Consider the following 23,102-nt stretch of genomic DNA (forward strand, 5'->3'; position numbering starts at 1 on the left):
AATAATTGTGTTTCCAAATATTTTCACAACATTTAAGCTGTGTACACATTGGTCAATATACAAATGGTAGTCTTATATTGTATTTAATGGCTCTAGAGATAAGTGGGGTTGCTGGACTGCTTCATCGTTTTAAGAGAAAAGTGCATTAAACACCTTCGATGCGTTTACAAAAATTGTCGTATTTAATGAGAAACTAGAGAATTAAGAGCCAGATTTAGATTATTTTATTTTAGATAATACTTTTTCCTTCCTAAGTCACTTCCTTTAGTTTAGGACCCTTACTTGTAACTAAGAATTACCCATGCTGGCAAAAGTGGGGTTTGAAAGATCTGTGACGCTGGAAAACATTCAAATATTTTTCATGCAGGAAGTTTGAGAGAATCGTAAAAGATTTTGCAATTAAAGGGAAACAGGCATGAGTTTCTCTAAGAAAGAACTCAAGGAATGAGAACTGGTCAATGAGCCATAAAGCGGGTCAGCCCTAAGATCCCAAAAGGTTAATAAAAGCCTGTTCTGGAAAAAGACGAGGAAGGAAACTAAGAAGAACATACCGGTACAGAGTTGAAGGCTCTTGTGGAGAGTAGGTGAAGGAGGAGGATGTTACGGTAGGTTCAGAGAGCTCACAGGGTGTTAAAGAGGAGAGAAGGCAAGACAAAAATTGCTTAGATGGAAGTCCAGTCATGAGCAACAGAACCAAGTAATTACTTGAAAAAGGTCTTGGTAACCTTTTCTTTTGCAAGTATAACTTTTTTCCTATTGTAAGAGTATTGCTGCCCCTAGAAAAACTTAAAATATGCCTCTGAGAAGGAGGCTCCAGATACACAGGTACGTCTATAGTGCTAAATGAGAGGGGACCAGGATTTCTCCTAGTGCTGGGCCTGTGAGTATCCAAACTGCTTAGATGTTAGCTGATTTCCTGCCTCTCCAAGTGGCTCTTTCCCAGACAAAGCACAGGAGCAGCCTGGGGACAGTTTGCTCCAAGGACCACGCTCAAAAGGCAGTCACGCACAAGCCTAGACCAGGCTTTGTTCTTGGCCCTAAGCAATCTTCCAAAGCTAACGCAAAGGCTTTGCAATTTCAAATACCTGCACATCCCCTCATGTGGCATACCCTCAGTTTCATGCTGTAACTAAACCACTGGTGTATAATTGTTCTCTTTATCTTTGACAGTATGTACTGGAAAAAGAAATACCAAAAAATATTTGTTGTTTCCTAGGGCTACAGTAACTCAGCAGAGCTCACGGGCCAAATGCTAAGTAGTGTGGACACGGCCATTGAGATCTTGGGGTTAGCCGTCTGGACACAATCCAGCCCTTGCTCTGTGGCCTTAGGGATCACACCCTGTCTTTCTTTTAATTGGGAGCATAGACTACACACAGGGTCTGTTCTCAGCAGCCTCTTGCAGAGAAAAAAAAGAGTTCCTGCTTTTGCTCCTATGCTGTCACTCCTCCAATGAATAAGTTATTGCATCAACCCTAGCGCTTGCACATACTGCCTCTTTTCCCAGGGGCAACATGATTGTTTCTGTGCAGAGTTGCTTTAGCGCAGATCCTCACATTTTATTGTTGCTCTGTGACAAAGCTAGTGGTACATCCTACGCTAAAACACTCAACTATGTTTGGGAAGAAATGAGTGGGCTACTGTTTATATTAGTCTGCAGATTCCAAGTGAACAGCAATGTAAGTCCTTAGGTCAGCTGCAATTCATGGAATTACTCCTGGTTTTTGGATCTGGACTGTTTCAGGCCAGAGGATAATTCACATGCTTTATGCAGTTAAAAAAAAAAAAAAAAAAGAGAGAGAGAGAAAGAGAGAGAAAAATACTCTTTCAGCATTATAGATGTGTGGCATATTACAGTCCACTATAGACATTATGTCCAACTGATTTTAAACATTTTTATCTACAAGCATAAAAATTAGGCTTTCAGGTTAAAAATGCATAGTAAATTCTTGAACTTACAAGCAACCTCATTTGAAGAAATATTAACCCCTAGTGTTCAGTCCTGCCAAGCATGGGCTTAATTAGGGAACTTTTGTTCTTCATCTGTGCAGGGCTTTCACAACTATTCTACATGTAAAGATGAACCACAATCTGATTTTAATTAACAAGAATAAGTGCTAACTTAAATAATTTTTCCCTTACCCGGTCTTGGTTTTAAAAACAGTGATGAAAACAATTGGTCTTTACTGCACCACAGCATCATTTACCCTTACTGAAAATTGGTTTCTCTGTTTTATTCACAGCTACTCAAGGTAATATGCTCTCCTTGGTTGGTGAGTTTCACTGGCTTATGTGATGGATTCCACTTCAGAAAATCAGTTTCCAAAATAAGTCCTTTTCCTTCTAAAAGAGATCATCTGATCATGCTAGGGAAAAATTTATTAAGTGTCCTTGTTAACTCGTCATGGTTGTTTAGACTCATCTGAGAAATCATGTACTTTCTTTTTTTTTTCTAATAGTAATTATTACAAATGGTGTTAGTCTCAGAAGCGGAGGGTCTAGGCATGGCCAGGCTCCATGAGGCTGGATGCTCTACAGACACAAAGAGCAGGGTGTGAGATAATAGCTTGGCTGTCACGGGAAACTGTGCCAGAGTTTCAGACTTTATTAGCCCTTTTCAATGTTCATGGAAAAGTTAAGGCTGAGCTTCTATACTAATCATTTGTAATTGAATTTCTAGCTACCACTAGCCCCCTCTTTCCTTCTTGATTGCCATCTAGAGGCTTTGCTGCAGGGACTCAGTGCAATACCTTTTTTGTATCCCACATACAACCAAAATTCGCATTCACTGCAGTGAAATTCTGGATGCCCCAGTAAAACAGAATGCAAAATATAGCAATGCTAAATTGGTTTGGGTGCATGTTTAATCTGAAGTGGTGGTTTAGCAAGAAATGCATTAAATGCCATCTCATCACCAGGCTACAGAATATATTTTCCCTGTGTTTGCTCTCTCTGCTCTGAAGTCTGACGCAGTAAGATGTAAGTGAGGCAGAGTAGATATTTCTTAAGTCTCAGAGTAGGCAGGAGATAAAAGATACCTTCTCCATATCTGTCTTCCTGTCCCAGTCAAATCACTTTTCCATATTCTATTCCCATTGTTTAAAAACAATGTTCCTTTATTTATTTATTTATTTTACATATGTGAGGAACTGGTCATACCTTTTGTCTTCCCGTCTCCTGTGTGTTTTTACAAGTTTGAAGCCAGTTCCTAGTGTCTGCCTGGAGACTTTTGTTGCACAAAGCTAAAACTTTTAGATAACAACAAAACAGTAAGACTTGGAATAGTTAGCTCAAAATTTAAATAGGAGACCAGCTATGTACCTGCTTTCCCTATTCCAACTGTATTACTACAGAGAAGTTTTAGTATTTTTCCTGGATTAGAAACTCCGTTCTTGAGAGACTTGAGGCTATAGGCTGTAAGAAGGGTTTTTTGATAAAGTATCAAAAACAAAATGATAAAGAGTGTCATATTTTTCATGTGGCTACATGACAGATGGGTGACACTGGTATTTTTCTGTTCCATTTTCCATCTTGTTTTTCCTAGGTTATAGACCAGGACGAAGGAAAGTGTTCCTGCATCTGTGTAAGCACAACGTCTCTGTGTAACATCCTCCATGATGATTTTATTCTGTCCCTTTTTGATACAGCTATCAGTTCTAAGATAAATAAGTGGATGGAGGTAACCCTAGAAATGTAAGCAGTCTCTCCAAGCAGCGGACTCAGGAAGTGACTGAGAGCTATTTCTTCTCCCTTGCTTCATCCCCTGCTGCAGGCAGTGACCAGTGTTACTGCTGCTCACCATTACATCCCAGCAGTCTCTCTCTTCTGTACTGACCAGGTCACTGGCCCACTGTTGCACATCCCCATGGCTGCCCAGCTGCTCTCCAGCACAGGATATGAATTCCCAAGGAAGTTGTCCTTTTCTTGCCCTGTAAGATCTCCACGTGAGAGAAACAGAAGGCAGTTCACAATCTTTTGTACCCTTCACTGATGCAGAGGGCCTGCCACGTTCATCTCTTCTCAAGATCATCTAGCACTGCTTCAAAATCAGTCTAAAATCAGTCTCCTTCTGTAGAGAGTTCTGCTGCAAAATGTCCTATTTGGAAATTGTTCCTAAATCGTGTGACCTCCGTAACAATATAGGCTCATTTAGAGGGAAACTCTTAATGTTCCACTCTACTGAACAACAAACTTTAAGTTTTGGAGTGATTTAAATTCATGGTGCTTCATGATCTTCCTGCAAGCTTTGCCTTTGCTTGTGACCTTCAGATTCCCATGACCTTCTCTCTCAAAAAATGCTCCTTCCCAGCAGACCTCGGTCCTCTTCTTTCCTGTCATTATCCCAAATGCTCAGTTCTTCCCAGCTTATTACCGCATGGTTACTCTGTCTTTTGATGATCCATCTGCTGGAATGCTTCCTCATCTTTGGACAGCTGAAGGTCATCATGAGCAGCCCAGGTCGCTACTTTCCTTCTTCCGGTCAAGACAGCAACGTGGACCCTCTAGCTCCCCTTTTCTATTCAAAGAACCTGGGGAGAAGGTTGGGATGGTCAGGAGGATCACACAAAAACCGTATCTGCAGTCCTCTTTTCTGCATCTTTTCACGTGTAGGCAGTGGAAATTTTCAAATATACAGGCGTGCATACCTGTGAGTTATTTCAGTACCATATCAACATAAAAACTCAAGGAAAAAATCTGAGAGGCTATCTTGTCCCAGGATCAAATACAGAATTATTCCTTACAGTAATCCAATCAATCTGGAATAGGACTATTTAAAGCTTTCTGTCATTCTGCTTCCACTATGCATAATCTCTGTTTTTTCCAAAAATGGACCCCATGGTAAGGAAACATTTTCTGCTATTTGGTTTTGTGGTGTCATTTAGTCATTTTAATCCTCAGTTATCTGTATTCCTTAAACGCACTCATCCAATTCCTCCCTCTAATGGTAGCACCCTTCAGATACTTGAATGGAAGACACTTCATATCCTTGATGGCAGATGGAAATCAAATCTCCCCCTCGTTATCATTTAGGCAAGTGCATAGTTCAGCTCTTTAATAATGCTCTGTATGCTGCTCCCTCCAGTCCTCTGATCTTTTTAAATGTCTTGCTCAGTTCTCTCCCATAGTGCACTTTTCTTGAGATCTCTGATTTCGCAAGCAATCTCTGGAAAAGCAGTGTCATCACCTCCCTGTAGAAAAGGTCACTTACATCCTAATTACTCAGTAAAACCTGCTCTTGTCTTGTACTTGATCTCTGGGGGCCACATTGCTTTGTAAACTGCTGCCATGTCTGGTTTGTTATCCATTGAAAATGCAACGTTCTTGGCATTTAATAGCTATGTTTGGAAGATTTTGCATGGTGATATCCTGGAGATAGCTGGTATTACTCCAGTTTGCCTCTGAATATATTTCTTCCCATCTAAAATCACAGTATTTTGCATTCTCCATTCTTCTTGGCATTAGAAATTAATATCTCGCAAGTAATTACAACATATGTAAACATGCTTCTCCATCACTTTTTCAGGTCATTATTGAAGATGCTAGGAAAGACAGCTTAAATAAAATATTTTTTGGTCTGAGAAATAACAGTTCTCATTACTCATCACTGTGGGAGCAACATACAAGGTAAACTTATTCAACAGAAACACCGCAATCCTCTTAACCCCAAAACAGACTAAACAATCACAATGTACTGACTCATGGACAGAGGATTTACCATAACATTGTTATTACTCTGTTTTAAATATCCAGATGTATACATTTAGCTCTCCAGCCTTCAAATCAATTTCAGATTTACTACAAGAAGTTTCTGGCTTCCCAGTGGTCCTCATCCTCCAAATTCTGGACATAATACTAGGAAATCATAGAAATCTGGCAGGAAAATGTTATCCTCAGATTTTTTTTCATATATATGCTTTTATCTTCCTCTGGCTCAGGTTGACTTTTGTGTCGAAGAATGTGGCTATGGAAAACTTCAAGCCTAACAGAAATTACATTTTTATGTTGTGAGTGTATATATGGGGTTCTGGAGGTGTTTTGGGGTTTGATTTAGGTTTTCTCTTTGCTATGGAGCTGCGTTCCACAAACACATCTTGTCCTTACCTTCTGTAGGTTTGAAAGTAGTCTTATGCTGAATAGAGGAGGTTAGAAAGAAAGGGTGATTTTTGGTGAAGGCATTCCGTCGTATTTGAGTGTGCACACTTAACTTGGGCAAGGAGCTGTTGCTGATACTGGTTACCATTTAATGGGCTGTGAAAATACAGGGAGAAGGTGCAGGTGAAAGTACAGAGTGAGCTGGGTCGTGTGGAGGGAGGGCTTCTCGGGAAGAAAACGGGAGAAATCGGATGAGACTGACTGGGGAGAATGAGAGAAATAGAAGGAGCAGGTGTTTAAAGACAAGTAAGAAGTCATGTAAAAAGCATGTGAGTAGGGTTTCAGCTGCTTCCCCTCAGGCGATTCTCTGCTGTCGGCATCCTGTGGAAATATCACGGCATACACTTCTCTGGACAAGATTTAATGATTTAAAGATTTAATTTGAATTAATGATTAAAAATTTAATTGAAATGATTTAATTTGAATTAAGGATTAAAGATTTAATTTGAAGATTTAAAGATTTAATTAAAGATTTAAAACACTGGTGTTCTCTAGAAATGTCTTTGCTTGGAAACTTTAGGAAAGAATATGAAATTTATCCATTCTTCAGCTGATTCTGGGTGTTTCTTGGTGGCAGGACTAGGCTGTGAAGTAGGAAGATGTAGTCGGGGGCTGTTTCGCTGCTCTGTATTACAGATTTCTATGCACCTCACCATCAGTGAAGTTCCGTTTTCAGGCTGTTCCGTGAGTTTTGCTTTACAGTCGGTGACGCTCTAGCGTTGACAGATGTACTCTACAATAGACGTTTGGGCGTATTTCTTTATTATTATTATTATTATTTGTCCCTGCCGATAACCACCCGGCGTCGAGCTCCCTTCACGCAGGGCTTCCCCCGTTCCCCCCCTCACACAACTTCTCGGCGGCTCCCCGCCTCAGCCGGCTCCCCGCCCCCCGCCCGCCCGCCCTCTGCCCGCGCTTATAGCGGCGAGGCCGCGCCACCGCCGCCTCCCCGGGAGCCGCCAGCCATGGGCGCCGCGCCGCGCTGCCCGCCCTGGGCGCTGCTGGCCCTGGCCGCTGCCATGGCGCTCCCCGGCCCGCTCCTTCCCGCCCCGGCGCTGCCGCCCCAGCCCCATCCCGAGCCGCTGCTGCTGCCTCACGGCCCGGGGCACGGCGACGCGGCGCTGGAGCGCGGCGACGATTCGCGCTCGGCGGCGCTGGAGCTGAGCAGGGCGCTGCGCTTCTACGGGGCGGCCGTGCGCTCCCTACACGTGAGTGCGGGCTTTTGGGAGAGCCCTGCGGCGGGGCAGCGGCGGGTTTTAGATTTCTAAGGTTGAAACCCGGCCCGCTGGGCAGAGGGATTAACGCGCTGTAACGCCGTGAGGCTGAGGGTTGGCTGCTGGGGCGGTTTTTCGCGGAGATGCTGGGAAAGCTTCGCACCCTGTCATGCCTTCCGGGCTGCGGCTGTAGGCGTGCGAAGCGTGTAGTTCCCCCGCGCCGGGGAACGCCGGATCGCGGCACCGCCGAAGCCGTGCTCCTTCCCGTTGCCCGCACTGGCCTTACCTAGATAAGTCCCGAAATCACGTCAGAAACCCAAAATACCGGGGGATGCCTACGTGAGAAAGTGGGCGTTGTGAAGAGGCAGGGGGAGATAATTCACTGGTAGGAAGAGGAGCCCAGCCGTCAGTTGGAGCCTTTCGGGCATTGTCTTGTCTTCTCGCGCTTGGTCACTGATTAGCCAGCCCAAGTCAGAACTGCCCTTTGAGAGGCACAGACAGAGCCGGGCTGTGTGTCCAGTCGCTGAGGGGCGAGATAGCGAGGAACGTGCCCGATAAGGGACAGAAGGGGACGGTAGGTTGGGTAGCACCACGAGGCTTCTCTAGCTTAATGCTCTCGTTACTGGCCCGTGCCATAGAACCACAGTGATTTCAGGGCTAGTTCTGGTCTGGGACAATGTAGAGGCACTTCCAGAATCAATCCTAGGGCTCCTTCAGCCCGGTTAGTGAGGAAAGGCAATTCTCGGATTGGCCAAGTCTGGTAATGAATGGTATTTTATGTCGGTCTACCTAATACCAAGAGGCTTTTGTGTTGCATTTAATCTGTCACAAGTATTGTGAAACAGAAGCATGGCACAAAGTGTATGGGAGTCGGGAAAGAGGAAGTATACGCGTTAAAGGAATGTACTGAGCAGTCTTAAATGCACCTTCACACGGTACCCAATTTTGCATATTGGCAGTGAGTACTTACAAGCTTTATGATGTTATTTGGTAAGCAGAATTTACTCAGATATTTCTAGCGGATAGTAAATATTACCAAGTTTATAAATGTATGTGATAAGCTTATCCTAATTTTTGAGCACATGATTTTTGCAAGTTTCATCATCAATCAGTTGAAAATTCATGTGGGTTTTTCACTATTTTTCCAGTCACTGGGAAGCTGAGTTGTTTGAATCAGGTCTACATACAAATGGGAAGGCAAGGACTTGTGAGGAATGAGTCTTTATTATCAACTTGTCATAAAATCCCTAGCAACAAAACTTTTTCTTTTCATAGCCAGGAGAGAGAACTTTTACTCAATACAAATTGAAACATTAGATTCTCACATACAATAATCTTCAGAAGACATATTCAAGGAGAATAAAGTGTTTTCCTGTGCCAGGTTTATAACATTGGATCCTGTCAGTAGCCCATACTGATCTATTTGTTTTAGTGACACACTTCTGTGAAGACTTTTTCAGTTTACACTAGAGCTCACTGATGTGGAAAAGCTAGAGGAGTGGAGATATCTTCCACTGGGGGAAGAATCAGAGTCCGTTAACTCAAGATTGGCACGATGTAACTGGTAATTTTATTAACTTACTAAATTAATAATCTTTCATCTTTATATTAGAAAGCTGTGATGTTGTAGGTCTACAGGCACTTTGTTATACAAATAAATTCGATTGTTAAACTCTTTTTTTCTTCAGAAATATTCATGTCCTTAAAATGCCTGGCAACTGGCCAGGGAAAAAAAAATACTTCATTTGCCTGAAACTTTTTTTGTATTATATTTTTTTTCTGTCAGTAGAAGTACTTAGTTACTTTTTAGCTCCTTCTCCTCACTTAGTTTTTCAAGATAGGACCATAACAGAGTGTGTGTGATTTGTTCTGTGACAGACTATGAATGTATGTTAGCTATGTGTGTAATCCAGGAGTTGGACATGCTAAAAATACATCCGTGTTAGTTCCTGTCAATTTAAATAGAATTATACCCTAAAAGGAAAGATGTACAGTACAGCTGGTCTTTAGACAACGCCCACCTGATGCTTTTCTTCTTTTCCTTTCCCATTTGACAGGAACGATGCTTTAATGAAACCCAGTGCTTACTCTGAGTTACTTCTCTGTATTTTGGGATTTATACTTTAAGCTGTCAGTGTGAGATTAAAAGGAACAGGGTAAAGTTAAATCATGATACTTGCTATCTGTGTAGATATAACTGTATCGTTAAATCTGAAAACGAAAAGCATTTTTAGTAACGATGGATGTTCTTTCTCTACACTAAAATCTCTTCACAAAATGCTCAGCTGGTGTATTTATTTTCACTTAATAGCCTGCAAATGTTTTCGTGGTGATAGAGTACTAGCAACCAAACAGTCCCTGAACATTTATAACTGAACCATCTCATTTATAAACTATAAACATAGAATGAAAATGGCTGGCATTTCTGCATCCCCTTAATTAAATTACTTGTTGCATTTAAGTCTTAGGAAGATATAAAATGAGTAGTCAGATGCATATCCCCCAATGGATGACAAGGGAAAGACCAAATGTTAGGTCATTTCTTCTAGCCACTAATTTGTTCTGTAATATTACCTAGTTCTGATCGTATTTTCTCACGTTGGTATTTTAATCTCTGCCATACATGGGGGACCAGGCAGGCTTAAAGTCTGCACACACCCAATCTGACGAAGAGCATGGAATTTGTTTGAAATATTTTGAATACAAGTCATCTCTCACAAGATGATTTAGAGTGGGAGTAGGAACGCTTGTGTGCAAAAGCCATAAGCAAGAGGGAAGAGAAATACTTTGACTCGACTCTAAATTCGTACTTTAAAGATGGAGTGCGTCTCCTTGCAAAAATGTCTTAGCAAGCAGATTAGGCTAGGGGTCTTCATTCTGGAGGAGAAATTAAACTAGGGGAGAGATTGGGTAGGATTTGACCATATGTCCCCGTACAAAAACTAGGGACCATAAAATGAAGTGGGGAGCCAGACTGAAAAACAAAAACAGGAGAGACCTCAGGGTATGAGTCAGGGATTGCTTTTTAAAGGATTTTGTGTATGGATAAAGTTTAGAGATGTCGAAAGGAAGACTTAACAAATACTTGAAGGAGATCCACTGAGGATGAGTAAACAGTCTAACCACAGGGAATCCCTTGAGCTGCACGTGGACGGAGGTTGGCTGGAGAAGAGCGTGCTTTGTGTTCTGCTGAACCCAAAGGTATTGTAATGCAGGTACAGCGGGGGGGCACAGCCTGCTGGGCTAGATGGCCCTGAGGTCTGGGTCACTGTGGCCATCTGGACACTCTTCCAAGCCTTCATAAAGATTGTGTAGTGCTGTGTATGTCTTGACCATGTGAGGAGACCCAGTGGTGGCTTGTTCTTCTTGGACACGTAGGAATCCCTGGAAGCGAGATAAAGGTTTGAGAGGCAGCTGGTGTAGTTGCATGGCTCGTGGTGCCAGTTTTGGGACCTCTGCCCCTTTGTGAGCCATTGGCATGCGTGCCAGCAGCTGTGGGCTTGGAAGTGCCTGGCTGCCTGCAGGCAGTCTGGCGTGCCCTCTTGCTGGGGAGTCAAGCACTTGGAAATTCGTGGCTGATTCACACAGTGCCATACACGTCTGGAAACATGGCCAGAGGCAGAGGTGGTTGCCTGCAAGTCATCACCTCACTGACCAGCTACCTCTCACTGAGCTAGTAGATATGCATCCAGGTAAGAGTCTAGCTCACTGCTTAACAAAAACGTAACAGTTGGCTTCATCTTTACCATCCCTGGTAATGCTGTTGTAAAGCTGCTCTGCAAGAGTGACAGCTAAAAAGGAGACGAGCTTTTGGTCGTCAGTGAGGGTCTGCGCACAACGCGTGACAGGCTCGCAGTGGGGTTGCACTAGGTCTTGGTCTGAGAAAGACTTGGGAACTTGTGAAATGTGCTGGATGTGGATGTCTGTTAGAAGAGGCAATAAGGATCTGAAATGTAAATGGCTAAAATCCCTTTTTTCTAGGGGAAAAAGGTCGGTCAATCTGTAAAGTACACCTGTTTTTTAGAAAGGAAGCTTGCAAAATTTCATTGCTTTACAAATACAAGGCTGACTTCTGACTCAATTTCTTTTAGAAATGCAATGAAAATATTGTGATCTAGAGCACATAAGTGTGGGAGACAGGCATATGAACAGTATTCATCTTACAATTTCTACTTTTTATTAGGTTGCCACTAATGGGATTATCGCAGTGAATGAACCCTCAAATGAGGAAAAATATCTCGGTCAATTCCCTGTCAGTTTTGGGGCTATTGCTCCCTTTATGGCTGATCTGGATACAACAGATGGACGTGGAAATGTGTATTACAGAGAAGATTCATCCTCAGAGGTCTTGAAACTTGCATCAGACTACATCAAAAGGGGGTTTCCTGAGACCACTTTCGAACCCAGCAGTGTTGTTATTGTTACCTGGAAGCTTGTGGCTCCTTACCAGGGACCTGGAGAAGATCCTACTTTGGAAGAAAAGGTGAATGTTAATCAGAGCTTTGAGACAAGTTGGACACACGTTCAGTTGATGTGTAACACCGTAACCTGTTTTTTTGAAGGCTTGAATTCCTTGCGTTCTTGTGTTGAAAAGGCTGTAGCAAAGGAGGAGTTTGCACAATTTTTACCAGATTTTTTAATTTTAGTGTTATTCATTCAGAGAAAAATGCTTGAACCTTAGTAGCTGATTTCTTTGTATTCCCTGACATTCCCATACCAAATGTTAAGTGTGATGCGTTAATAACTGAAATAGTTGTACATGTCCTGCCCTCCAGCTGTGGAATACAATCCATTTGGCTTGAATTGTTCAACAGACTACTAAGTCAATTTGATATCAAACTATCTAAAATCTGATAAGGACTAATAAGAACTTCAGACTGTGAATCCAGTTCAGAGAGTTGACCTTGCATTAACAAAAAGCCCATACTTTGTAGCAAGTATTGAATGAAGAAGCAGTTAGAGGTTACTTTTTGTATTATTTGCAATCCATTTCCCTTTTCTTTTTGCTTTTTAAGTCCTGTTAGGTACTATCTTGTGAAGATTTCTGATGTTTGTAACTTCATGCATTGTAATTATCCTAATTGATGAGCCTGCTCGGCAATGTATGAAGCTGAGAACATTACCACAATTTAGCAGGTCTTCTTTTGTCAAAGATTAATTTCTTGCACCTAGCTTGACGCAACCATTGTTTTCACAGTAATGATTCTGCACTGTTATATCAATGAACAGCTGATGTCTGAGGTACTGTAATGACGGTTCCTACAGTGTGTAGGAGTGTTCCCACAGCAACAGACATTTGCAGCAACATGCAAATTGAACTCTTCTTTAAATATTCTGTTTACAAATATACTCATGCCACTTTTCTACATCTTTTTATTTAGTCTAGCCCATTGCCTTTTATTTTAAGGAGATGGCTACTTCCTTAATGATTTAACTTTCCTCTTTCTGTTTAATATTTATGCATGCCAAATGTAAAACTGCCTGAGCAAAACATAAGTTTGCATAATACTGATTTTTTTTCCTAGTAATACATGATGCATTCATTATGTGTTATGGAAATTCAGATTTTGACTTTGTGTTTAAAAAGAAAAAAGTCATTCTATTGTCTGTTTTATTTTTTTTCCCCACAGAGAAACACATTCCAGGCTGTTTTAGCCTCATCCGATTCCAGTTCCTATGCTATTTTCCTTTACCCAGAAGACAGTTTGCAGTTCTATAGTACATACTCCAAGAATGATGATGGGAAGATTCCTGCTATGGTTGGCTTTAGCCAAGCCTCCACAAACTACTACTTCTGGGAAAAGCCGGGATCCTACAATATCATCGCTAATGATGAAGACAGCATTAGAAACTTGCACAAGTATGCTTTTTTAAACTTCTCAAGAAAACCTGCTGGATTTCCACATTTTTCTTAATTGTAGCATGAGTCAATGAGAAATAAGTTGCGTTTAAAAAATCGCAAAGTCTGCCACGGATAAATATTCATTCTCTTGAAGAATATAAGGACGTTGGTGTAATTTTCAAAAGTTCATAGAATTCTGTTGTCCCTGCTAGGAGCTGCTGTTTACTTAGCTCTTCTGAAGATAGGACCACTTAAGACTAACTTTTTATACTCTTTCATGGGCAGTCTTTTTGGGGGGATTAAAAAAAAGTGAACAAGAAGGAAAGGGAGTAGGTTAGAAAGTTCTAACAAGTGTTAGCGAGACCTTTGTGACTCAAATATGTCCTTCTGTTTCCACCTCTTTGGAGTCAAGAAGAGAGCTCTGAATGTGGTGAAAAAGTGCTATCCAAATTGTCAGTGGAATTTTGTAGCTGAATAAACTGTACTTGTGCAGTACTATGTTGATTACGTAATCGAACAGTTTGTCTTGATATTTCTTAGTGAAGTACTACATTTTGTGTAGCATAAAAATACCACAACTTGCACTTGACCATTCTGATTTGGCATACACTTCTCTTTGATAGAAGCAGCAATGCTGGGAAGAAAGGAGTCTGGGTGTTTGAGATTGGTAGCTCGTCTGACAGTATTGTGCCTGCCAAGATCAGCAATGTTCTGGAGAGCGTAGAGTCCAGTGAACAAGACCAGGAGATGACCTCAAAACCATTTATGTCAGACTATGGCTCCACTGAAATAAGACAACAGTATGTCACCAGCAGTATGGACAGTATAGAAGAGGATCAGCACGTGACGTATAGCGTTCCTCAGTTAGCTGCGGAAGACTTGGTAACGTCATACCAAGATATAACAGGAACACCTTCAACTGAGTCTTTTTACAGTCATCAAGATTTCCCAACAGCAAAAGCTCCACCTCGCCAGTTCCCGGCCCAGCAGTTCCCACCGCAGGAACCCCAGGTCATAGATGTGGAAGAATTTGATGAAACTGGTATCGGTAAGGTCTTTTGTACAGCTTGGTTCCTGCTAAGTTGGATAGGCTGTAAAAGCATTCAGAAGATCTGGGCACTTTTAAGAAGTTTGCATTGCTCGTTGAGGCAGTTAACCCTGGATGTCACCTCAGAATCCCATCCTGCCAGTCTGGTGAACTAATCCTGTGGTCAGGCTTACAGGAGAGCAAGTTTACAGTGTCTGGGGAACTGGAATCTCTCCTAAGGAAAGCTTCCCATAAGGCTAGTGGTATTCCTAAAGTTGACCCATAATTTATGGAACTGATTTCTCCATGTCTTTTGTCCAGGACTGTTTTTAAAGATATGATCTGAATTTATTAGCTTCATTAAGCAGCTGTTCCTGGTAAAGATCTTATGATGGGTTCTATTGAAACCTGGTTGCTTTTTTTTCCTTTCCTGGATGTGTTACTTGAATACAGGTGATTTAATAAAGGTTGGGAATAATGACTGCTGTAAAGATCATTGGCTAAAAATATTGGCTCAAGTTTTACAAGGCTAGTATTTGCAATTCTAACTTCTGAGGAGTTGTTTATAGAAAATTCAAAACAGTGTGACTGACTACCCAGATGTTGTTTCAAGAAGCAGATGTGAGCATTTCTCTGTGAAATAATAGGTTCAACCAACTAGGATTAGTGTGTGTGTGTGGTGCATGCTCCTAGGTATTGTACTGATATTTTGTTCTGAGGTTGGAAAGGTTCACTTTTCCTTTGGTTTGGAAGCAACGGCAGGTAAAATATTGTGTTTAGTTTCACCAAGACAGCTTAACTGCGTAGATCCAGTGAATTCAGTAGAACTAAGCATGTGAAACCCTGATGTTTTCTGGAAAACAGTGGACTGTAACTTACATATTCCAACGTTAGCAAAAAAAATGAATTATAATTGATTGTTTTCCTTGAAGACAAAATGTGAAGAAAACCCCTGATTAAATGAGTGTAGTAGTGCTCTGAAACTGAACCAGGGGCATGTGAATACTATAGTAATTACAAAAAAAGTAAGTGTCTGGTCTTACTTTCTGCAGTGTTCCGCTACCACACAGATGTCCAACAGACCTGTGCTAACAATCGCCACCAGTGCTCTGTTCATGCTATTTGCAAAGATTACCCCAATGGATTTTGTTGCAGTTGTATTGCTGGTTACAAAGGAAACGGCAGACAATGTGTAGCAGAAGGTAACTTTTTTTGAAAATTGGGTGCATATGAAGCAATTGCATGTGGCATGCTTGAATGAGGTGACCTGTTTTGAAAAGTTAAAAAAAGACGTGGTTAAATGTTTCCTGAAAAGCTTACCACTAGAGACAATTTAAAAGGTATTTTAAGTGAGCTATGCTTTCTAAAATGTGTTTTTGTTTGTTTCTAAATGGAGCAAATAATTTTAGATAGTTAAGTATATGAATTATGCATTTTTAAGATGACTTTCTAGCAATTTCTTATGTAACTGACACAATTTAATAGATAGCACAGCATCCAGTGTTATTGCTAGAAGTAGCTGTCAAGTTCCAGAGTTTCATAACCTGATTTGATCCCCACTCCAGAAATGGACAGTATAAAGGGGATGAACAAATTAACTCTGATCATCAAAGTGAAGAGCATGGCTCCTCTTTGTCTGATTCTTAAGCTCCTTTACTAAGGGGCTAATCTGCCAGATTTTTGTTAGATACCCATTTAAACTTTGTTCCTGTGTAGGATCCATAAAGGAATTTCTTATGTACACACTTGTAATCCTCATAGTGACTTGACTCAGGGTATAGATGCATGTCAATAACTGAAATAGCTGACTGCAAACTTTGTGTTGTATAAGGCAAGAAAGTAAAACCTACTGCTCAGCTTCCAGTTCATACAACTGAGTTTTCCAGAGGGAAGAAAAAAAAAAACATCTGATGGTAATTCAACTTAAATTTGAGTGTATTTAGGATACTGTATACAGAATAAAAGTAGTAAACCAAAGTAACTACTTCTGTAAAACAGTCTCAAAACAAATTTTCTCTAAAGGTCAGTAGTCAGATTACTCTGAAAACCTACGGGTGTCAGCCTTCTAGGTGGCATGGAATGAGCAAATTTACTTTCACTAGAAATTGATATGAAGTGTCATATTCAAGTGAAAAAGTGAAGTGCCACTTACTGTCAGAGATAGTGCAAGAGCAGAGTCTGTTTGTGGAGTAGTCCTTGGAGGAAAAATTGTTAATGAGGGTAAAGGGCATCTCTTTCGGCAATTTTGGCTGTTTAGTAATCTGTATAATGACAATACACATGTAAGCAAACTGACATACTGCTTCTGTGCAGTTTCCTGTCATTTGAATTCAGTGAGCATTTGTTTGTCATTCATTTTGACACTAACATCTTTGAACATAGTGCATGCTCTGAACACATTCCTTGCAGAGTATTTGAGAACTGTCATTTTCTTCTGATGCCTTGCATTGATTTGCCAGGTTCCCCTCAGAGAGTCAATGGGAAAGTCAAAGGAAGAATCTTTGTGGGAAATAACCCTGTGCCAGTTACATTTGAGAACACTGATCTCCACTCCTACGTTGTGATGAACCAAGGACGTGCCTACACTGCTATCAGCACAATCCCGGAGACCTTGGGGTATTCTTTATTGCCTCTTGCCTCTATTGGAGGTATAATAGGATGGATGTTTGCTGTGGAACAGCAAGGATATAAAAATGGATTCAGCGTTACTGGTAACTTTTAAATTAAAATATTTATTCCTCCGTCTTGAGTTAAGAAATGTGTATCTAGAAGGAATATAGGATGAAAATCCATTTATTCTCAGCTGAAAGCTGATTGCTTTATAAACTTATTGTTTAGATATTGGGCTTTTTATTTTACAACTTGTTCGCAAGCATGTAAGTCTCTTGGAGAAGAATGGATTGGCCAGTTCCTGTACAAGAAAAAGATTATTAAAAAGTATCTCATTTTTGGTACTAAAGTGTAAAGAGCTGCAGAAAAAAAACACCTGCCCCTACATCTATGTGAAGTATAATATATTAATTGCTTGATTGTGCCAATGAAGCAAAACACAATGGAAATCTGACCTAGTGAAGGTCTGAATTTCTTAATGGAAGCAAATGCTACATGAGAGGCAAATGATTTTGCTAACTTACTTGAAGGAAACCCCAGCTCACAATTACAGCTTTTCATAAGTGTCCAGGGCCTTATCTACTTGTTTGTGCACATGAACTCAAGCTGTAGGTCCAATCTGTTCTTGAAGAACATGTGTTTCTTTTTTAAATTTTATCCTTTACAGCCCTGCACTATGAACTTAACTTATTATTTGGGGATTTTTTTTTATATTGTGTACTTTAAGTTTGTTCCAGAATTTACAACATACATTTCACTTGGTTTTGATTTAGAAACAGATGAGTGGGATTTTATTTTTAACTGACTGTGTTCCTAATGGATATATTCTCTAAAATGTACAACTCATATACTACTTTAACTGATTGGATAAGACTGAATATTTTTAGTTTTGTCTGAACATATTTGGTTGATTTTCATTCTCCTTTTTTAAAAAAAAAAACTGCTTCATCAGGATTACTTGCAGTTTAGCATGTTCTGTGTTTATGAAGTGAGAGTTTCAGTTATAAATATACCTCTGGAAGTTATTTCTGTAGGGACCCAAAACATTAGTAATTGTGCCACATCAAAGCTTGCTTGCAGAAAATAGTTATTTTTATTATCTGGTACAAGTGGTTATGGTGAATAGAAGGATTCAGAAACCAGTGCAAAGTGGTTTAACTAATACTGTTTCTATAGGTGGCGAGTTTACACGGCAAACAGAAGTTACTTTTCTTGGCAACAATGAGAAGCTGGTTATAAAGCAGAAATTCAGTGGAATTGATGAGCACGGTCACCTTACTATCAGCACAGAAATGGAGGGCAGAATACCTGAGATCCCCTCTGGTGCATCAGTTCATATTGAACCATACACTGAACTCTATCACACTTCTAGTTCTGGTAAGTTTTCCTAAGAAGGAAATGATATATAAGTGCACATTTCTCATCGTGGAGAGTAAGACAACCTGAAAAACATGATTTTATTACCTTCTTAAAGGGTGTGCTTATGACATTTATTTACAGAAAGCTGCTTTTTGCTTCTTAGGAATGGGTCCCAAAGAAGGTGGATTTTGAGTGGGACATTGCAAATATTTCTCATATTTTTATTGAAAAAAAAACGAGTTTAACTTTCAACTGTTGTTTGTGCTGATGTTCCATTTTTTTATCGGTCTTATTTTTATACTGCCAATGACAGTCGTACAAATTGCAAAGCTTTTTGTAGGGTCCACAGCTCTCCAGTAGGAGCCAAACTGGTATACCTATTTGTAGACCTATTTGTAGTAATGTTGTCATTAAATGGGCTTTGTTCTTGTCTAATGAGACCATGCAAACCAGTAATTTACCAGTATGTGTGGGCTAAGCTGCACTTCAATGACCATGCCTTCTGTTAGTAACAAGCATTGGTCAGTATTATTTGAGCTGAATTTAAACAACTGACCAGAAAGTTAGGATGCTCGTAATTCCCTTAGCAGTTTTCTCCGTTGTCTCTTCAGTACTTCTCTTACTTCCTGATCTAAGACTCTGAGATTTGGTAAGAGATCCATTCATTTCACCATTTACAATGGGATAATCCTTTCTTTATTATGGATGTCTCAACCCAGCAAAAACAAAGCGAGGTTGTAATGTTCCTTCCAGCCAGACAACCCCGCCATCAAAAGAGCAGTAAAGGGGAAGCAGCAAGTGGTACCTAAACCCAAGTGCATCTAATTATTAGAGAGACAGCACTTTGCTCTGATGGTACTTGGCACACTTTGATTGCTAGAGATAGCTGAAAGTGGTATAGTTGCATCATCGCTGCGCTATGTCTGCTGGTGCCTGGCTTTGGTATCCAGTGCTGAGCCCCTCTTGCTGCTTTGCCTGGGAGGAGGCATCCTTCAGGCTGGGTTTGATTTACCAGCAACCGAATAGGTGTCCTTCCGCTGTCCTATGGCATATCTGATGGACCATTATTTAAACAGCAGAAACCCAGCTTTTGCCAACTGTTGTAAATGGATTGATATACTGCTGTCCGTTTGAAGACTAGTGGAATTCAAAGGAACTTTCTGTAGGTGGGAGGATCTGCAAGCCTAGATCTGCTTTGAAGAATAATGGTCAGATTTTTTCACAATATGGAAAACTGCTGTGGAGTGTACAAGGGCTCTCAGACATGTCATCTTCAGGACTCAAAATCCAAGACCAGTAGATGGCAATGAACTTAAAGTGGGTGTAGTTTGGTGCTGGTGATGAGGCTCTTCTCCTTCTCGGCTTACAGATCCATTATGCAGTTTCATCTAAAGAAACTTCTGAGTTTCCCGAGTTAATTTTTCTTTTCATTACCTGGCAGCCCACAAAGTAAATTTCAATTTTTAATTACATCAAGACAAATTATGTGTCTTGTCCCTGAATGCTGCACTGAGAACAGAACAAACCTCATCCAGTACCTATTCCTTTGCATGAGAATGTGTTCAGATGCTAATTGGGCGCAGCATTTTTGATTTCTGTTCTGATCCATGTTCTTGTTGCCATTTTGCAGTGATCACTTCCTCATCCACCCGAGAGTACACAGTGACAGAGCCAGAAAGGGATGGGGTTGCTTCCACATACACAGGTGCCTATCAGTGGCGACAGACCATCTCCTTTGATGAATGCATTCATGATGAGTCGTTACATGCTACTTCTGCTACTCAGCAGCTCTCAGTGGACAGTGTATTTGTCCTGTATAACAGAGATGAGCAAATTCTGCGATACGCTATGAGTAATTCCATCGGCCCAATCAGCGGTATGTATGAATTAGAAATCTTTTTTTCCCTCTATTGTGAGTAATTAAAAGCATGCTTTTATGTTCTTTTAGCCTGCATTAGCTGGGCATTAATGAATTAAATTAGTTGCATTAGTCGCCAGATCTGGGCTCATCAATTAAGAATAGAAATGGGACTGTTGAAAGTTTGTGTTTTACTTGGGGAATGATATTTAAGTAATTATCTGCTTCTGAAATTCAGTGGAGTGTGTGTCTAATTCCTTGAAATACTCCCAAAATACTAGCTTGAATCTATTGCTGCTTAGATACATGGGATGTGTCATTTTTCCTTAGTAGCTACTACGTAGTTCTTCTGTTAATGATATTTTTGTATTGTCAGGGTAAAGGGCAAAAGAGGGGATTAAGATCTACCATTAAAAAAACAATAGTTTCCGTAGGTTATCTTGAAACAAGGCACGTTAGTTGTGAGGTAGGAAGCCTATGAAATGTACTTTCTAGAACAGTTCTAGTTTGTATGTGCTAATATCAGGAAGAAAAACAAAAAACAAAGGAGAATTTTGAAAATGCATGCCAGATAAGTACAGAAAGGACTATGCTCACTTTTGTTTGTTCCAAAAATAAAGTTCTGCAAATTTAAATGAACAAAACAAGCTGTTAATCACACTTTGGGTCTAGGCTAGTGGCTGGAAGAAGCATTTAAAAAATAATACACACACAAAAAGACCTCAACAGTCCTTTGCAGAATTTACAAGGAATACAGGTGTTACTGTCATTTGAGATTACGTCCTGCATATCTCCTGCAAGTCTCCTTTCTAGTGCAAAACATGCTTTTTTTTTTTTTCTGTTTAATGTATGCCAAAAGCAAACTCCTTCTGGGCCTTACCTGAGTCTTATTATTTGGGTAGAGTTCTTATGTCTGAATGTGATCTTTCTTGTCAGATGGTTCTGCTGATATTAACCGAAATCCTTGCTACACGGGTACCCATAATTGTGACACCAATGCAATATGTCGTCCAGGAACTGGAAATCGTTTCTTCTGTGAATGTTCAATTGGCTTCCGTGGAGATGGAAACATTTGTTATGGTATCAGAAGATTTTCATTTCAAAATGACAGCTAACGTAGAATTTGGTTTGCTTGGGACGTATAGACCCTTGGTTTGAGGGGTCAGAATGAATCGACCTAAGAGGCTGGTTTGGGGAACAATAGGTTAGAGGGATGTTGGGGTAACTGAACAATCTGATTAATTAAGTTTTTGTAATTAAGTGATTAATTAATTCACTGTCTTGGAGAGTCAAACCTGGGTATGTTTTTTTAGCTTAGAAAGCTTCTTACATAGTTGCTCTTTTCATAAAACTTGTGGAAACTTAGCTGTGAGAAATGTACTGTTCTGCAAATTCTGGTTAAAATGAGTCAACTAAATTAAAAGTTCTTGAGGGCAATGAGGAATTGCATGTGTAACATGCATACAGAGCACAGGTACATGGAACCCACTGAAATAATCTTTTTTAAGGTATGCTTTGAAAATTCCTTCTGTCCAAGACTTTAGGATCCAGGGTTGAAATGCTTGAAGATGCGTTATCTTTGTCTTGCTCTTTAGCGAAGATTTTTTCTTAGCTGTGTACAGTGTTTCTTCTGCCTAAGATCTTCTTTTTGTAACATTTGACAGTTTTTCGAGATGCTTTGTAAGAGCTACTGAAAAAGTTGAAAGCTCCATGTCTTTATTTATCTTCTTGTCAATGAAATGTGTTGTTAGGTTGACAAAGCTAGATTGCGTTGCAGTACGAAGTTTCCTTCTTTTTCATATTTCAATCTATTTTGCATGCCCCAGGTCATAGTAGAAACTTCAGAGAGGCCTCCTGCTTACTTTAAGATTTTGATTTTTTCCAGACATGCTCTTAAGGTGAACTAAACTTCAGTTGGTGACTGTTAGGCTGCACAGTTTAATAAAATCTTAGGTCACTTTAGCTTCTGAACTTGGGATCTCTACCTCTTTTATGTGTATGTATATTAATATAAGTAAACAGTGAGCTTTTGGAGTTAATTAAATCTTTTGCCATATAAACTAGTTACGGTATATAAGATCAAAAATACGTATTTTAGATCAAATGTAAAGGTTATATCCCCAGTATTAGTTCAATCCATATTTTAACATAATAGTGCACATCAATTGTTTGCCATTTACTGTCTTTAGGAATAACGTGCAAGTTCTTTTTAATGCGTTAGGTTTTAATATATGGATAACTACAGAAGGAGTCTTTCCTAAAGTTCTGCTCGCCAAGTAGTCATCACTGCTGCTGGTCACCTTGTAGCCTGTGTTTTCTTTCACAGTGTTTCCTCCTTCTCTGATTTCCTGGCCTTCCTCTTACTACTCCACTATAGAATCTCTTCAGGTTGTGTTTTTGTGCAGTTTAGCTGAGGCCACAGTTACCTGAAAATGATTTTCAGGTTACCAGTACCTTTTAAGAGGTATGGTCTATCCAAGATGTGGATTAAATACTCAAGCCTGCTATTATTTAACAGTTGCGCAGGTTTTTTTTTGTTGTTGTTTTTTTGTTTTGGTATCAGTATTAAATACATATTTGTAATAACGGGAATCCTTACAATATTCTAGATGTTGATGAATGTTCAGAGCAACCAGCTGTATGTGGCAGCAATGCAGTTTGCAATAACCAGCCAGGAACGTACCGATGTGAGTGTGTAGATGGATACCAGTTTGCAGCAGATGGACAGACTTGTGTTGGTGAGTTTCAAATTTCTTAAAAACACCGTGATTAAAACACTGGCTTTCAGGCTGTGATTTGTCTCACAGAAGCAGAACGCACCTTCTAGGATATATGCTGGCTTCTAACATGAATTGAATTTAGGGGTTTGTTCTACAGTTAGTGACTACAATCCATTAGGTAACTGAAGAAGGTGCCTGAAGTACTTTGTTTCCATCTCATAAAAATTCCCCAATTAAAATGTTTCCAAATGGAAAAATAATGAAATGCTTCTGTCTTTTTTGTACTGTGTCTTAGTTGTAGATTTCACATAGAAGTAAA

General features: G+C 40.2%; 1 protein-coding gene across 3 annotated transcripts in view; it reads left to right on the forward strand.

The window, feature by feature from the left end:
* Positions 1-6,817: 6,817 nt before the first annotated feature.
* NID1 (nidogen 1) overlaps positions 6,818-23,102 on the forward strand; it is a 61,550-nt gene continuing 45,265 nt past the window's right edge. For 2 of the 3 annotated variants that reach the window (XR_013949693.1, XM_080588295.1), the window contains exons 1-10: positions 7,089-7,361; positions 11,551-11,850; positions 12,998-13,227; positions 13,833-14,257; positions 15,289-15,438; positions 16,696-16,947; positions 18,023-18,223; positions 19,836-20,081; positions 21,000-21,143; positions 22,673-22,801. Coding sequence is in view for 2 of the 3 variants with exons in the window: in XM_080588295.1 (XP_080444421.1) it covers positions 7,119-7,361; positions 11,551-11,850; positions 12,998-13,227; positions 13,833-14,257; positions 15,289-15,438; positions 16,696-16,947; positions 18,023-18,223; positions 19,836-20,081; positions 21,000-21,143; positions 22,673-22,801 (2,320 nt within the window). In the remaining variant the exon portion in view is untranslated. Of the gene's footprint in view, positions 7,362-11,550; positions 11,851-12,997; positions 13,228-13,832; positions 14,258-15,288; positions 15,439-16,695; positions 16,948-18,022; positions 18,224-19,835; positions 20,082-20,999; positions 21,144-22,672; positions 22,802-23,102 lie in introns of all 3 variants that reach the window. The other variant, XM_080588296.1, reaches the window with a different exon arrangement.

Source organism: Anser brachyrhynchus (genome assembly GCF_964034855.1).
Source record: "Anser brachyrhynchus genome assembly, chromosome: 3".
Lineage (NCBI taxonomy): Eukaryota > Metazoa > Chordata > Aves > Anseriformes > Anatidae > Anser > Anser brachyrhynchus.